This window comes from Pongo abelii, chromosome 5 (assembly GCF_028885655.2).
Source record: "Pongo abelii isolate AG06213 chromosome 5, NHGRI_mPonAbe1-v2.0_pri, whole genome shotgun sequence".
NCBI lineage: Eukaryota > Metazoa > Chordata > Mammalia > Primates > Hominidae > Pongo > Pongo abelii.
The window spans coordinates 140,074,068-140,092,533 of NC_071990.2; the positions used below are offsets into that span (position 1 = coordinate 140,074,068).

Consider the following 18,466-nt stretch of genomic DNA (forward strand, 5'->3'; position numbering starts at 1 on the left):
CAAGGGCTGGAGAGAAGGGATGGAATTGACAAGAAGTACAAGAGAATGGGAGAGGAGAGGGAAAGAGGGTTCCTAGTTTCTGGCTATATTCTGGGTATCTTATCTCATTAGATCCCCCACAAAATCACCCCATCAAGCAAGCAGGGCAATCACTTCTATTTATTAGATGGCAACAAACGGCTCAGAGTAGTTAGGTGGCTTATTCTGAGTCAATAAATGCTAGACTTGGGATCAGAAACTCTGATTCCTAGCTTAGGGGTCTTTCTGTTTTACATGGAGAAATTTTACTCATGGCTAATAGCATCATGGAAGATTCCAGGTTCATCCCGAATGTGCAATCTAATAAGACCTCAACTGGACATTAAAATGATGAGCCCACTTACAAGACAGAAGCTGAAAAGGCAGCCTATCAGAGGTCAAGGTTCCTATAACTTCTAATAACCATAACAGTTCACAGAAATAAAGGGGAAGGAATGAAGTCCTTACGGTAGCTAAGCACTTAATTACTCAACAGATTAACAGAGTACCTCTAGGTGCACTCTGACTTGGGGTCTTCAGTAATAATCAACTTGCTCAAATAGTACCTAATACAGACAAAAACACACAGTGACTTGATTGTGAACACATTTAGAGAAAATGAGGAACAAATGTAATGGCAATAGAAAAAAATACATACAGGGGAACCCTAGAAAATAATCAAATGGACCTAAAAATTTAGAACAAAGGGTAAAAAGACAAAATGAAATAAAATTTCAATGCGTATTATTATTTTAAAAAATTACGGCCAAGCATGGTGGCTCACGCCTGTAATCCCAGCACTTTGGGAGGCCGAGGTGGGCGAATCACTGAGGTCAGGAGTTCAAGACCAGCCTGACCAACATGGAGAAACCCTATTCTCTACTAAAAATATGAAATTATCCAGGCCTGTAATCCCAGCTACTCGGGAGGCTGAGGCAAGGTAATTGCTTGAACCTGGGAGGCGGAGGTTGCGGTGAGCCGAGATCACGCCACTGCACTCCAGCCTGGGCAAGAAGAGCAAAACTCCATCTCAAAAAAATAAAAAATAAATTTAAAAAAAAAACACATTTAAATGATGATTTGCTAAGAGAAATAATCTCATATTTCTGAAAATAATTTTTTTTCTGTCTATGATTAATTGCCCATTCATGGGACTATGCATTGCAGTGTTTTTCTAAAACACTGAAAACCCAAGAGCGAGGAAAGTGCTTAGATAAAGAGTGTGTTTTTCCTTGGTGAGTAAATCCTTAATCCTTTTTAGTCAAGAGAAGTGTAGCCACTTCAGAGTGATGCTTGAGAAGGGCCAGCAGGGAATGGGCCATTTTCCAGATGGTGACCTGCCACTTCTAAGACCAAGAAGCTACACGGGGGGACGCTTATCTTCCTTCCAGTCACCATGAAGCTGAGAGTCATTTGTTCTGAATGTTTAAATTTCTAGAAACACATTAACTTTTCTCCTCCTCTATGACCAGCTTCCACATGCTACAGGCCATTAATGATTGAAACTGTTTCATCAGATTTTTTGGTTGAGTTGCTACAAAAAATGAAACTCAGAATTAAAAATCTTTCTTGCTCTGCTAATTAATAGCCTGCGTATTTTCAGTCCCATTGAAAGTAGTACAATCTACTTTTATATTTTAAGCTATTCTCAGAAAAGTCCATTTGTTTTCATAGAGAGTGATGGTTAAAGTCTTTTTACCCAAACTAGATTAAATATTAATATTTCATTCCTTTAATCAGCAATTATCTACTGGAATTCTTCTGGATCGAGTTAATGAACTTAGCCCTCAAGGAGCTTACAATCTAGTAGTCAAACCAAAGGACCCTTGGTACATGACGACGACACAAAAAAAGAGGGTTCAGGTCCCATAGAACGTGCAAATCCCACTCAGTGAGTTGAGTTGGGTCCTACTCTCCATTTTAATAATGCTATGAAAGAAAAGGAGCACTCTGAAAGGGTACAATACCCTGTATTTACCAGCAGAGTCTTTTTCATAGACTTTATCACACATCAACCTCAGCACAACAGATATATGCATACAAATAAAAACTAACCTGCTCCAACGTTTAAGTTAGTTCTCTAACTTCTACAGGCTCCCCGCTGTTTATTTCTAACTTAATCCCTATCAATAAAGCCATGGAAATCAGTTTTCCAAAATTCCAACGGAAACTCTATCAAACTTGGTTAATAAAGCCCAAAGGTAAATCTCTGTGGCTGCATTTAGTACACAGATTGCCACTTTTAATGATAAAATGAGATGGGGTGGAACGATCCTCACTTGCATTAAGGAAAAGATGGAGGAGTCTCATTAAAGACCATACCTTCTAGGAGCATCAAACAAGAACACGACTCAGCTGGGACTGTCGTTCCGGCAGGGAAACCTTTTCCTTTTCTGCCAGACTAAAGGTTTGATGCAGCTGCAAGTTCTGTAGCTTAGAAAACAGACTTTCTCCTCCCAGGTTTATTTCAGGCCTGTGATTGATATTTCAAAAATAAATAGAAATTGCCAAGACAAGCTTTTACTCCGAGTGAAATGAGGCTTTAAAGCAAAGGACTGGCACGATATCGCTTGTCTTAAAAGATTTACTCTGGCTACTGGGTTGAAAGTAGGCTATAAAGGGAAGCTATTATAATCCAGGTGAAATTCAGGCCAAGCAGGTAGCAGTTTAGATGGTGAGAGGCAGTCAGATAATGTGGAAAAAAATTAATATAGTCAATAGAATTTTCTGCCAAATTGAATGTAGGAATAAGAAAAAAAGTAGTAGCTGGCTGGGCGCAGTGACTCACGCCTATAATTTCCAGCACTATGGGAAATAAAGGCGGGAGGATTGCCTGAGCCCAGAAGTTCGAGACCAGTCTGGGCAACACAGTAAAACCCCACCTCGACAAAAATAAAAAAAATTAGCCAGGTATGACGGTGCATGTCTGTAGTCCCAGCTATTCAAGAAGCTGAGGTGAGAAGATTACTTGAGCCCAAGAGGTCGAGGCTGCAGTGAGCCATAATTGCACCACTGCACTCCAGACTGGGCAACAGAACAAGAAGACCCTGTCTCCCCTCTCCGACACCCCCTTACCAAAATAAGAAGTCATAAATCACTTAAAGGTTTTTGGGCTAAGCAACTGGAAGGACGGATTTGCCAGGGAATGGGGAAGTCTGCAGTGGGATAGATAGGGGTGGAGGACAGGAATTTTGATATGTTCATGAAGTCAGTTAGACATCCAGGTGAAAATATGGCAGCTAGATATTCATATCTGCAGTTCAGTACACCAAATACCAGACTGCCTTACTGTAAAACAGCAAAAGACTCATGACATTGACTAGGGAATTATCGTAAACTGAGAATTTTCATTGTGTGGTGAGGATCTGCTCTGGCAGAGAGAGCCTGTTCTCTCACTTCCCTACAGGGCACCCATACAGACTGATCTAATTTTAGTCATGACACTGAGCTAGTTGCTGGGGGGCCAACGTCAAGCAAGAGACAAAGGAGGGTGGCTATTCACACACAGAGGTTGAAGGTCGCTTTCCAAAATTAAAAAGAGGGCAAGGGAAAATTAGAGTAAAGGAAATCTAGTCAAACATAGTCCAAAACAGCAGTCTGGGAGAAACCTGTGGTATGGCATGCATTAAAGGAATCTCATTTATTTTAGGGGCTCCAGTTATCCCCCAGCTCATAGACACTTTATCTTTTCCAGATAACACACCAACAATGGATCCATTCTATGATTTCACAAAGGTGAGTGAGGACTGGGGAGCGACTAAGACAAACTCATTTTCAGCCAAGTGTGTTATCGTAAGTCAAATAACATACAAATAAGGATTTATGATATTTGCCATACCAACCAACGTTGACTTTCTGTGGCAAGCAGAAACGACACTGGATGTTTTAGCATTAAAAGTTCTCACTGGACACGGAAAAGCAGCCATCTCTATCAGCCATCTCTATAGGAGCAGTCTTGTAAACCCAAACCTAAAAGTGATGGCAAACATCAAACTAATGTTTTATATTTAAATCATGCTTACAGACATCACAAATTTAATCATCTGCATTCAATCTTTTCAGCGTTTATAGATTCCGTGGTTTTGGAGAGATGGACATATGTCATCTTTTTTTTTTTTTCACTTTAAGTTCTGGGATACACGTGCTGAACGTGCAAGTTTGTTACATAGGTATACATGTGCCATGGTGGTTTGCTGCACCTATCAACCCGTCATCTAGGTTTTAAGCCCTGCATGCATTAGGGATTTGTCCTAATGCTCTCCCTCCCCTTTCCCCCGACTCTGGACATATGTCATCTTCTGAGTATGCTACTTGTTTTAAACTTCCATCGTAATTTACTGACTGACAATTCAGTTGGACAGCTCTCACACTCCCTGGCCTCTTCTCTCTAAGATGAAAAATAGGCTGCCAATTACTGATAGAAGAAGAAATACAACGAGAAGAGAAATAACCCAATAATTAAGGGGAGCTCGTTCCCAATTCCTCAGTACAGCAGTCAACCTAAAATAAGGACATTTCCACCTATATAAGGATAAAACCATCCACCCATAGATTTCTCTCTTCCTGATGTGGAGAGAGTTTGTAAAAATAAAACAATTTTATAAAAGGCACCATCTTGAGCAGTTCAAATCTTGTTTTAAATTTTTATCAAGTATTTGTTCTGCCAGGAAACATTTCCAAATAGGAAAGGTTTTGTCTCAATTGCTGTGGCAGCAAACACTTCCGTTGGAGCTGTTAGAGCAGTATCAGGATACTCTCACTGGCTTACATAGCTTTCAAAATATTTGTGTTGCTACCACGCTCCTTTGCCAATATATGTGACTTGTAATACTTTTTTATTCATCTGGATGTATTTATACAACTGTGTAGGTCCAGAAAACTTTTTAAAAGTTGGCGTAAATATGCTGTGATGAAAACTGAGAAATACATCTGCCTTTCTCACTATGTAGAAATACCACATTTGCAAATTAGGGTACAAATCAGTCTTCACTTTCAAAGACCAAATTAAGCCCTTAGAGAGGTCAAATTTAAATAACATCACTATATATTACAGAGAAAATACCAGCATCTTATGTAAGTTATTACTTAATCCTCAATATTTTATTAGGCAGATCCATTCTCAGAGCTAAGGAGATCTTTATTCAAGGAATAAGCTGATATGATTAACGGATAGAGCTGGGATTTCTTGAATATTCTTTACAAACCTGTGTTAATTATTTTTGTTATTTGGGTCATGATTAGCAGGGAAACCCCTTACAAAGTCTCTGGCTTTGCTTTGTTACCAAAGTCAATCTTGGGGAAAGAACCGCCAAAAGCTGGCACAAGCAGTAGCACCTTTACATTGGGCAGGAAAACAACCAGAAGTCTTGGGGCTTCAGAGACCCAGGCGGGTGAGAAGTCCAGAGCATCAGACAGGAAGAGTTTCCTGGGGGTAGGAACAGTGACTGGCACATGGTAAGTGCTCATCAACACACAATGAAATAACACACACCAAATTCTATCAAAATATTTTGGTCAGAGTTGATGAACTTCAGAGGTATTTCAAAATGTCGACAAATCTTGGATACCCTTTGACATATAAATTAGCCACCTTGGGACAATATTGATCTCTTTTGCATAAAATACTGGGTATTCTGTTACAGCAAAACTTTTCCAGGAAAAAAGAAAGGACTTGAGCTTCCTTTGTCCTCTTAAAATTAGGAAGGGTCTAGATAAAGCAAAAGCGCAAATCTGTAGGAGATGGCTAAGGAAGGAGAGATAGAGTACCACTACTGGGGGCTAGGTGTGTTCATATACTTCATTTTCTTTTGCCATGCCATCCCACATAGCTAACACCAAGGCATTTTCTGAGGCCCCTTTCTCATTTGCTCTGTTTGGAATTAGAAAAGTTGCTACTCTCAATGTCTGGTATAACCCAGTTTCCCCACATGATCGTCTACCAAGTCAAGCATCCTCTGGGCATCTGCCAGGCTCGTCAGCCAGGCTCCTGTAGTCCCCTTTGCCTTCCCTTTCCTAAGAGACCACTCATTAAGTCACTGTTCATCCTCCCCTGACCCTGCTCCCAATGCTCGCGCCCTCGAGAGAGCAGAGGCGTCTGTCCCAACTTTTATTCTGAAAGTTCCAGCAACAGTGAACCTTGCACAGTTCACTCAGTGAAACAAAATGATGAAGAACATAGATGGCCTCTTGTGGTCAGCAAAGCCAAGATTTTCTCTTTTGCTCTCAAATGCTGTCTTGCAAAATTTCACAAGTACGAACATATGTTATCATCTGACCTTTTGAAAACTATTCTGTGTATATATAAATTCACTTAAAGTGTACTGCAACTTGTGGCAGTACACTCACTTTATGCTATTTATATCTTTTTGTTATAAGAAGACACTCCAAAGAAAAAGTGGTGATGAGCACTCACATTTCTCTTATCATGCACCCCCCTCCCCCAAGTTAAACCCACAGTCAAGTCACTCTGGCCTTTTGTCTCAATGGCTCTCAGGGTTAACCACATTTTGACACTAACAACAACAAAAAAAGTTCTAAATGTAATCTAAGTTAACAAAGACTGATAAATGTCACGTAATCACCAGATAGAAGATGAACGCTGCTGACATTAAATCAAATAGTTTGTCATTCTGTTGGCTGTCAAATTAAGATCTCTTAATTTTAAATGCAACTGCTACATACAATTTTATAAAATAATTAATGTTCCCAATTTAAGACTACCCATCTTCCACCCCACATCCCCAATACCATATCCTGCCAAACTGTTTAATCGTGCAAAATCTATTAATTGCTTAAAGACCCTCAGGTTGTTTTCAGCAGTATTTTCTTCTGATGTTTAACACAGAAAAATATGTACCCCTGCATACCTTTGTACCTGGTTAATGGTGGTGACATGATGTCCTGAGAGGTAAACTGCCTTTATCACATGGGTCCATCTGCCTTGCCTATTAACTATCACCTTTACTAACGCGTGTGTAGACTACTGATCACATCCTTGTAACTAGAAGGAGTTCAATATGGCTTAGGTGTAATACTGCTCCCCCAATGAGCTATCACTGAGGAGGACAGCTAAGGCGAGGTAGGGGGCCTAAAAAAGACAAATATGAAAATCAGCAAATAAAGGAAACCAGAATAGGTAGAAATGGAACAGGAGATATTAAAATGAAGAGTTTAACTGAAATCTTAGCTAATGCTTTCAGTAATTCAAGTCATTTGATTCAGTTCCACAAAATTACCCAGAGCATTGCACAGAGCATGCTCCAGAAACAAGCAGACCCCAAGTTCTCCTCGTTTTAGGCAGCAAAACTCTGTTAACTGCTCTTTCAGTCCATAGGGTAGCATCTCAATTTATAGTATTACACAACCTATTTAGCATGGTAATCTGGCTTCTACTGCAACAGATTTCAGAAACAGATTTTGACTATTCATGGAAGGAAAAAAAGAGAACTAAAAAGCATGATAACATTTTCAAGGGAAAGACAAAAGAAATAAAGGGCTAGCCAGCTTTGTTTCATTTATTAAATTCCAAGGGCTTTCCCCACCAGTTTGAAAAATGCATGTTATTATCACTGTGTTTATTAAAAGTGCTACTTTAAATTGCAGATTGAGCAAATGGGAATTCCCCTTGGTAGCCGTAGATTACCCACTAACAATTATATGCAATTTTAAACGAAAGGAGGAGGAAAGAACCAGGAAGAATTGTAGAACAATGGTTCTAAAAGCCACTGATAATTTATATAAAACTAGACATCTAAATGTATGATAGTAAAATGTCCAGAGTCACACAGATGCAATATTCCCAGGGTTGCTTTGCATTTTGATTTTTTAAAAGTCTTTCAAAATGGTGCTCAGAATCAACTAGCATAAACTTTGCTCACTGATTATCTGATAGCTTATTACCAGATTTAAGAAGGGGCTGGGGACCTTCCAGAGCAAATGGTTGCTTACTAGCTCACTTGAAAAATGCACTTGTTTCAGCACAGAAATAACAAATCTGTTTCTGATTCCTAACATTATTTTCCAAATGCTGCCAAGAAAAGAATCTAAGGAATTCTTTTACATACACAACATACACAAGACAACTGGAAAGAGGCCTGTGATCTGCTCCAGGGTGCACGAAGAGGAAGGATAGAGTTAGTTTCTAATATGAACTGCCCTTGTGGGAGCAGAGGCACATGCCTGAGATTGTTCATAGCTGTAATCTCCAACATAACTCTTTGCTATTATTAGACAACTTAAAGGCCTTCCTAAATCAGTAACTTGTGAAGCAGAAAAGAGTATAGGACCCTATCGTTCGGGGCATGCAGGCAGCTGGGACACACCCAATTCCACAGAATTCACCACTTTTCTGCTCATGAAACTAGATTTCTACCTCTTGGAAGACATATAAAGGCTGAGGAAGGGAAAGAACCTAGTCTAACACAAACCAGGTTAAAAGTCCCTAGAGAGAATGCAAAACCAGGTAAAACCCATTAGTAAATTCAGGAACTTGAGGTCTATGATGCTTATAAAATATAGTGAAATTATTCCTGGAGCACAGAAGGATAGATGTATGCACCCTGTCCATATTAAAAGCAACATCAGGCCAGGTGTGGTGGCTCACGCCTGTAATCCCAACACTTTGGGAGGCTGAGGCGGCGAATCACTTGAGGTCAGGAGGTCGAGATCAGCCTGGCCAACATGGTGAAACCTCATCTCTAATAAAAATACAGAAATTAGCCAGGCAAGGTGGTGTATGCCTGTAGTCCCAGCTACTCGGGAGGCTCAGGCAAGAGAATCACTTGAACCCGGGAGGCGGAGGTTGCAGTGAGCCAAGATCGCACTACTGCACTCCAGCCTGGGCAACAGAGCGAGACTCTGTCCCAAAAAAAAATAAGAATAAAAGCAACATCATTTAAAAAATCTTACCTCATTTTTAAAACTCAACAGCAGAGAGTCTGCTTTAAAATTTTCAACATTGTGTAATAATCACACCAATGATTTCAAAAGTACATATTTTAGCATGGTTCACTTCTGTTATACTAATAAGGGGGACTTAGCAACAGAGTCCCCTTTGAAGAGAAGGAGGATAAGCAGGAGAATGCTGAAAGACTGAGTCATCCAACAGACTGAGCTATCTAATGCAACCGTTTAAATTTTTGGCTCACACTGAGTTGACTGCAATGAACTAAGTTCAATTTTGTTTTTTGTTTTTCCCCTTCTCAGCAGGATAAGAGTTCATGAAAGAAGCCGAATCGATTAAAGGAAATAAAAAGGCAACATTTTCCTTTGCATGACTGACCATAATGGGTATGTACATTTTCAACTCTTCTACCTACACATACAAACTCATCTTAAATTTGCATTGCCATAGTTTCAAAGGCATCCTCAAAGCAGCTATGTTGGATATCATTCTTACAGTTCTCCATTAAACACACTTCCCATGCAGCTGCCCTCAGGCTATGTGATTTTACATGCGGTCCACTGAATTGGATTGAATAGCGTCCTCCCAAAATCATGTCCGCTCACAACCCTGGAATATGACCTTATTTGGAAATAGGGTCTTTGCAGATGTAATTAGTTAAGGTGAAGTGATATACTGGATTAAGGGTGAACCCTAAGGTCCAATGAGTAGTGTCCTTTTAAGAAAAACATCTGACACAGAGACACAGAGAAACACACAGGAAAGAAGGCTGTAGGAAGACAGGCAGAAACTCAAGTGATGCTACCAAAAGCCAAGAAATGCCTGGATCCATCAGGAAGTGGAAGAAGCAAGGAACAGTCTTTCCTGAGCCTTCAGAAGGAGCATGGCCCTGCCAACTCCTTGATTTCAGACTTCTAGCCTCTAGAACTGTGAGAGAATACATTTCTGGATAAGCCACTCACTAAGCAGTAATTTGTTATGACAGCTCTGGGAAACTAATGCAGATTTGTCTACTAACCAGTGCCAGTAGGACAATACTTCACTACCAGTCCACCATAAGATTAGTACAGGAAATGAGATTAAATGTTTAAGAACTTTTATAGCTGTTTGACAATGTGGTGCTGTCACACAAGCACATGATTTTGTGTTTTACAAAATATCAGTCTGTAATGGTTTGGAAATTTCCTTTAAAAAGTCTTCACCGAAGTTAGAGAAGCACTGCAAAGATAATTAGTGTTTACAAAGTTAAAGCTGATGTACTATAATTAAGAAATTTGCATTCGGAACTATTTCAGAGAAGTGTAATTATGTTCCACGTAGCTTTAGTAGTAAAAACATTTTATTCTAATTTTTATTTATTCTTTGAAAATTTTTTTCAAGACAGGGTCTCACTCTATGGCCCAGGCTAGAGTGCAGGGGCACAATTATGACTCACTGCAGCCTCGAACTCCTAGCCTCAAGCAATCCTCCTGCCTCAACCTCCCAAGTAGCTGGGACTACAGTTCCATATCACCACATCTGGCTAATTTTTAAATTTTTTTGTGGAGACATGGTCTCCCTACGTTAGCCAGGCTGGTCTCGAACTCAGGGCCTCAAGTGATCCTCTCTCCTCGGCCTTCTAAAGCATTGGGATTATAGGCTTGAGACATGGCACCTGGCCTATTCTACTTCTTTGAATAATCTGTGAATGGTACACATGGTAGTTTGCTATTAATCATGTTATTTGCTATTAATCGTATTATTTGATTAGCCATAACTCACTTCCCAGACCATAATGGATCACTTGCTACACAGTGAAGGAACATACCATGCCTTTGTTAGCCACAAAGACCTTAGCTGAACTTCACAGAACATCTTCCCAAAGACTGAGTGCTCAAATGTTGCACATACAAAATGCAGTTAGGAGAAGCTGATGTATCAGATACTTCAATAGCAAAGAGTGACTGCAACTATATAACTTACGATAGTGACAATAATGAGAAAGATGGCATCCTTCTTCAAGGAAGGCCAAATTGACAAAAAGCTGAGTAGACCTGGCTTCAGAAAAGAAACAGTCTAAGTAGAGAAAAGGAAATCCTGCATCAATGTGGGAAGCGATCTGATTTAAATGTTTTCTTTCAGCAATTACAAGAAACACACAGGAACATGATTTAAACCAAAGGAAGAGCAATCATGTTTCCTTTAAAATCAATGCTAATCACAACCACATATGCAATAGCCCCTAGGACCTTGGCTAGCCACAGACCAATGAATGAAAGCCACTTTTCCAAAGTAAGAACACAAAGCATCAACAAGTAGCTCTTACTAATTCTTCTGCTTAATCTCACTCACCCTTATTTTATCATGGGCTTGCTTCATATGTAGGGCAAAGGACAACTTAAAAATCATTATTGTAAATCAAGAAGCTATAAGTCACAGGAAGAAAGTAGAAGTCAACTGTTTGTCCTAGCTGCTGGGAGATCAGAGAGTAGGCTTTAAAAGGGTGCGATTGTGGATTCCTGATTAGAACACACACTTCAGCGTAAAAGCACTTAGTTGTCATCACATGCCATATGTTTGAGTTTTTTAAATTATCTGAGTTACCACAGAAACTAAGAGTCCAAGAAAATGAGAGATTCTTTAATAAAATGAAATGGCTGTTATGGGAATAGGTGGAGAAAAATATGTTGAAGCTGCAGATGTCCTACCCAGTAACAATTCCACACCCATATTCAATTAAAAATTGTAAACCTTAAGCTATCATTGGATTGTAATGATTTCAATTGCGCTGTGGAAATTACACTAGGTAGCATGTACCTTCATCCAATAATACCACTGACTCTTCATACCTAAACTTTTTTTAGAACAATTTTTTGAAGAAACAGTGTCATGAGAGCTCATAATGAGAGCCTTTCATCTAAAATTATTTTTCAGAAATAATTAAATTCATGTCAGCCCATGACTCCTTGGAAATCCACTGCAACTAGATACTCTCTGTAGTAAGAATTAATTTAACGCTTGAGGACAGAAAAATGTGATGTTCCTTTTTGTTCTTACCCCCTCAATTTCACCAAATTTGCACCTACTATATAAAGGAATATCCCAAACACCAAGTTCAATATTAAAGACTGGTGGGTTTTAAGGTGTCAAAATAAGGTTAAAATTGCAAAGGCTGGGTCTACAAAATCCACGTCTATACCTCATGAACAGACTTTGAGGACAAAGGAGCAATCCACAAAGCAAATAAGCCAGGACCACTTTATTTCCAAAACTTGAAAAGATGTCAAGAATTTCCCATCAACAGAATGACATACACTGAAAGATATGAACAGAACAGTTCCAAGGAAATTCATCTCCCCCTCTACCCCGACCATTTCAACAATCACATAGACAAACACACTCTCACATGCCTACATTAATTACATTATAACAAGAGTTGGAAGAAAAATAGAGTTGACAGAAAAAAATAAATGCCTAAAGAGAGAAAATACTCCTTGACTAATCAGGGAATGACAACATATACTCATATAATCACCATCTTATAGTACTTAGGAAGTATTATAATCCATATGTGGCCAGAACAAGAAGTATGTTCTTTCTTTTCTTTCTTTTTTTTTTTTTTTGAGACCGAGTTTCACTCTTGTTGCCCAGGCTGGAGCGCAGTGGCGCAATCTCGGCTCACTGCAACATCCGCCTCCTGGGTTCAAGCAATTCTCCTGCCTCAGCCTCCCAAGTAGCTGGGATTACAGGCACCCGCCACCATGCCCAGCCTAGAAGTATGTTCTATAGTCAAATTAATTTCACTCCTAAGTTCACACAGTAAAGCTTAAAGCAATAGAATCCTTTACCCTTTTCTACTCCTTCTAACCCTTTACATGAACAACTCCTTACATGAAAAAACTTCTCTAATAGACTCATACTACTGCTGTAAACTATTCCTGTATTTATTCAGTTGATTTTAAAAACCTTCTTTTAAACTTTTAGCTACTTTTGTCTATAACAAAACACATTCAAACACAGAAATATCCTTTCTGTCTAGAAGAGAATTCCATCTCCCCAGCAGGAGGTCTTTCTTCCTGTTTGCAACAAAAAAGAACAATGACTTTTTCACTTTCATACTTACAAAACTCCCTCAAACTTTGATTTTTACTGGAATCAGCTCTGTGATTTAGACTTTGATGCTAAATGACAATCTTCCCCAAGTAGAACTCTGCCACCCAAATGGACACGAAGTCCCCTCACCTTTCAGGCAGAACATTCTGCAGCAGTTCCATGGAGGGGCTGTGCTCTGTGGACTGATGAAGGCTGCAGTGCTAGGCACAGCTGTCTCCCAGCCCACCTCCTCAGCGCTCACTGCCAGAGAGCGGGGCGGCCAGCCAGCGCCTGTTACTCCAGGAAGTCACTGCCCAATCCCCAGCCTGCTGGGCTGTGCTGCTGACACCTCCCTATCTCTCCTGGGTTATTTCACACCATGGAATCAGCCTGCGATCATCTTGAAAGGGGAAAGGAGCCAGGGGTTAGCAGTCACCGTTCATACAGTCCAGTGCAGATCAGCCCAAAGGCGAGCCCATTTGTTTGTGCTTCTCTCTCAGCATTTTCCACCACAGCGGATGCAGCTCTTCACGTGATCAACGACACAAAAAAGAAATCACTCGATTCAGTTTAATCTTTTGCTATTAATTATGACTTACTACTCACTGACTTCATTATTCCTTTTCTGTTCACATGCTCCCCTTTTTTTTCTAATATAGAACACACCATATACTGGCACATAATTAACACTGCACGTTATAATAGGAAACTTTGCACTCCGTTGTCTGAGTCTATGTAAATGAGTGAATATATGTGAAATGCTCTTTTAGTCCCAGACAAATAGTAAGCACAAAGTAAGTGCTATCATTACTACTACATACTGCTATTTAAAAACGGGGCGGGCATGGTGGCTCACACCTATAATCCCAGAACTTTGGGAGACCAAGGCGGGAATATCACTTGAGCCCAGGAGTTTGAGACCAGCCTGGGCAACACAGTGAGACCCCATCTCTACAAACAACAACAAAAAAACTAGCTGGGCATCGTGGCATGCACCTGTGGTGCTAGCTACTTGAGCCACGTGGAAGGACTGCTTGAGACCAAGAGGTCGAGACTGCACTGGGCCATGATCACACCACTGCACTCCAGCCCAGGCAACAGAGTGAGACTTTGTCTCAAAACAAGAAACAAACAAACAAAAATCAAGAAAACCACTTGAGTATTAGGATAAAAATGTGAAGCATGTTACACTTCTATGGCAATGTCATTTTTTCAAACGAGGAAACAAAGGCAGCATTAGAGTATGAGAATTTCTAGCTCTACTGTGGCTGTGATCCGATCAGTACATTTCTTCCCCTCCACTGGAAAGCTAAATTCACTCTTGCAAGTTCAAGGTTACTTGACTATGGACTCTCAAACACAGGTGGAAAGTGGCAGAAGGAATCTTATGACAGATCTGATGAGAAACAGTCCACAAATACTGCCTCAGGAGCACCCTGCTTGAAAAGTACCGTCTGAACCCTAAGTGGCCCCGTGGTCCTTCCCTACAGAGACGTGAGAGTCTCCTGGCTCAGGAAGTGGCCATTGTTCACAGGACCCGTTGCTGTTTGCAGGTCTTCCTTTTGACTCCACAGGATGCAGGAAACTGACTCACAGAACCAATCTATCTATCTGTCTGTGTCCTGGGGTGCTCACTGCCACACAGTAAGGATGCTCTATGTTCTTTTGGTTTTCAATATACGGTGCAGCATATCCCAGCTGGGCTTCTGCTCCCTGTCACCCTGAATCACCAATAGCACCTGGGTAATAAATATGTTGTCTACCATAAGGAAGTCACTGTACTAGTTTCTATGATCACAAGAATATATAAGAGGTCTCTAGCCAGAAGCTAGTTAGGATTAAAAAAAAAAAAAAAAAAAAAAACCTGCATGGGGAATGATGAACAGTGATATTAACTCTTCTTCTTCTTCTTCTTTTTTTTTTTTTTTCTGAGAGGGAGTCTCACTCTGTTGCCCAGGCTGGAGTGCAGTGGCGCTATCTCGGCTCACTGCGAGCTCCGTCTCCCAGGTTCTCGCCATTCTCCTGCCTCAGCCTCCCGAGTAGCTGGGACTTCAGGCACCCGCCACAGTGCCCGGCTAATTTTTTGGTATTTTTAGCAGAGACAGGGTTTCACCGTGTAAGCCAGGATGGTCTCAATCTCCTAATCTTGTGATCCACCCGCCTCGGCCTCCCAAAGTGCTGGGATTACAGGCGTGAGCCACCGCACCCACTCTTAGAACAGAATGGGAGGGAACCTCATAGCTCATCTCATTTGTGTAAACCATGAGGTGATTGATTCACCTAACAAACAAGATCAAAACCAGACCAGCTGATTAGCCTCTTCCATCTCACCACGGGACTCTCTCCATGGCTGATCTGAGTTATTCTCTGTCCTCTCCTGAGTAGTCTCTCCCACGTAATTTACAAATTACAGAGGTATTCCTGAAAATATTTTCATGGGTTACATTTAACTTTTCGAATTGTAGAGAGAGAGAGAGAAAGGAACTCCTACCTTAGAGACTTAAGACTTTTGAACACAGGCTAATACACAGGGTCTCAGGTGATTAGGCATATTTAACAGCACTCTGAATACTCAGTTTAAGCCTTTTTTTTTTTTTTTTTGAGATGGAGTCTCGCTCTGGCTGGAGTGCAGTGGCACGATCTCGGCTCACTGCAACCCCCACCTCCTGAGTTCAAGCAATTCTCTGCCTCAGCCTCCCAAGTAGCTGGGATTACAGGTGCCCGCCACCATACCCGGCTAATTATTTTTTGTATTTTTAGTAGAGACAGGGTGTCACCATCTTGGCCAGGCTGGTCTTGAACTCCTAACCTTGTGGTCCACCCACCTCAGCCTCCCAAAATGCTGGGATTACAGGCGTGAGCCACTGCACCTGGCAGTTTAAGCCTTTTTAAATAGAGATGACTTTATATGCTGGAAAGAACAGTGGATTGGAAAGTAAAGAGAATCTCCTTCCAGTCATATCTATATCACTATCTAGTTCAAGCCTGTCCAACCTGTGGCCCACATGCAGCCCAGGACAGCTTTGAATGTGACCCAACACAAATTTGTAAACTTTCTGAAACATTATGAGATTGTTTTGCAATTTTTAAGTTCATCAGCTATCATTACGGTTGGTGTATTTTATGTGTGGCCCAAGACAATCTTTCTCCTTCCAATGTGGCCCCAGGGAAGCCAAAAGATTGGATGCCCCAATAGTTAGTCTCTACAGCAGTTCATGGCCTGTAAATGTGAGGACTGAATAGAACAAGGGGACTAAATTAACTCTAAGCTTCCATCTTAACTCATTAATTTTTTATTTTTGGTATGAATACACACACATACTATTAGGTACATTATGTCAGGTCACGGGAAAAGAATCTTTGCCTTCTTGTGGTTTAGTGCAGGAGATGAGTGGAATAAATATAATTCAGTGTGGTAAGTCACATAACAGAAGAATACACAAAATTAATAATGATCAGTGGTAGTTCTTGCCTACCGCCATCTAATTAAGCTACTCTCCTAAAGTTAAAGCATATATAATTTAATGTAGTGAGTTGAATAGTGTCCACCCCAAATTCATGTCCACCCTCAGAGTGTGGCCTTATTTGGAAATAAAGTCTTCTTAAGTTAAGGGAGGTAAGAATCAAGATGAGATGAAACTGCATTAGGGTGGGCCCTAAATCCACTCAGAGTGTCCTAATAAGAGAGAAAATGGAGCCGGGCATGGTGGCTTATGCCTGTAATCCCAGCACTTTAGGAGGCCGAGGCAGGTGGATCACCTGAGGTCAGGAGTTCGAGACCAGCCTAACCAACATGGAGAAACCCTGTCTCTACTAAAAACACAAAATTAGCCAGGCGTGGTGGCGCATGCCTGTAATCCCAGCTACATGGGAGGCTGAGGCAGGAGAATCTCTTGAACCTGGGAGGCGGAGGTTGCAGTGAACCGAGATTGCGCCATTGAACTCCAGCCTGGGCAACAAGAGCGAACCTCTGTCAAAAAAAAAAAAAAGAGAGAGAGAAAAGGATACACAGAGACACAGTGAAGGTCATAAAAGATGGAGGCAGACACTGAAGGGATGCTGTCACAGATAAGGAACACCTGGCACCAGCGGAAGCTGGAAGAGGCAGGAGAGGATTCTCCCTTAGTGCCTCTGGTGGGAGCAGGACTCTGCTACCACCTTGATTTTAGAACTCAGGTTTCCTGAACAGGGAGAGAATAAACTGGTTATTCTAAGCCACCACACTTGGGGTAATTTGTTACAGTGACCCTAGGGAACTTACACATTTAGCAAGGTAATAATTATGTGAGATGGGCATGATTTGTTTTTCTTTTAAATTGTCTTCAATTTATGTTTACATAGGCTTAAAACCTATTTTTTCCATACCCTTGTACTTACTGCAGCAAAATGTTATAGCACTTCTAAACAGCACAAATACCAACCTCTATTAAATTGCTGAAATTATAGGTATCACTACCTGAAAACTTCACAGCATTAACCTCAAGCAATGACAACAAAAGAGGTTTTTCTTAATGTCAAATATAAAGTTATCATATTAAAAAAAAATCCCTTGTTGGCCGGGCACAGTGGCTCATGCCTATAATTCCAGCACTTTAGGAGGACGAGGCAGGCTGATCACCTGAGGTCAGGAGTTCAAGACCAGCCTGGCCAACATGGTGAAACCCCATCTCTACTGAAAATATAAAATTAGCCAGGCGTGGTGTCGTACACCTGTAATCCCAGCTACTCGGGAAGCTGAGGCAGGAGAATCGCTTGAACCTGGGAGGCAGAGGTTGCAGTGAGCTGGGATCGTGCCACTGCACTCCAGCCTGGGCAACAGAGTGAGACTCCGTCTCCAAAAATAATAATAATAAAATAATAATTTTAAAAAGCCCTTGTGTTTACAACTGTATGTTTGAGAATAAAGCATGAAAAGGCACACTGTTCAAACTAGGAAAAAATAAGAACTATACATTGAAATGATTGTCTGACACCATTGATCATTGCTACTGAGACTGAAAAATAAATACCTAGGAAGCTTTTGTGAAAGGGAGTAGGTCCAAGATGATGCACACTCACAGGATTTGTAGCCCTCTGGACAGCACAAAGGTCTGGCCTTTGCCAACCATGACCTTAGGGCGGCAACCACTTCTCTCCCTTGTAGGATTACAACATCCAGCATCATGTTAAAGTTTAACATTATTATCTCTACAAGAGGGAGTGGTATCCACGCATGCAGCCAAAAATATTTAGCTAATTATGTCTTCAAAACCACTCCAGTGTGATTTCACTTGTGTGCTACCAGTTTAATTTTGATTTCCATAAAATAGTGGGGATGAGAATAAATTAGAAATTAGTTTGCATAATACACAGAATTAGTGCGTCTAGATCAGCTCAAAATTTGACTTCATTCCTGGCAAAACACAAAACAAAATTATACAAGAAAAACAGGCAAACCATATCTCCTCCCTATGTATCCTCTTACTCTTGCCAAAA

At 40.7% G+C, this 18,466-nt stretch overlaps 1 protein-coding gene across 14 annotated transcripts in view; it reads right to left on the reverse strand.

Annotated features, from left to right (window-relative positions):
- The window catches only part of NHSL1 (NHS like 1), a 273,639-nt gene that overhangs the window by 110,298 nt on the left and 144,875 nt on the right, over window positions 1-18,466 (reverse strand). For 2 of the 14 annotated variants that reach the window (XM_063725006.1, XM_063725005.1), the window contains exon 1: window positions 13,142-14,821. The exons of 9 other annotated variants lie outside the window; for them this stretch is intronic. In XM_063725006.1, coding sequence (XP_063581076.1) covers window positions 13,142-13,157 — 16 coding nt within the window. In that variant the 5' untranslated portion in view covers window positions 13,158-14,821. Of the gene's footprint in view, window positions 1-3,856; window positions 8,882-13,141; window positions 14,822-18,466 lie in introns of those variants that run through there. 3 more of the 14 variants (XM_054558221.2, XM_024249053.3, XM_054558218.2) reach the window with 2 other exon arrangements.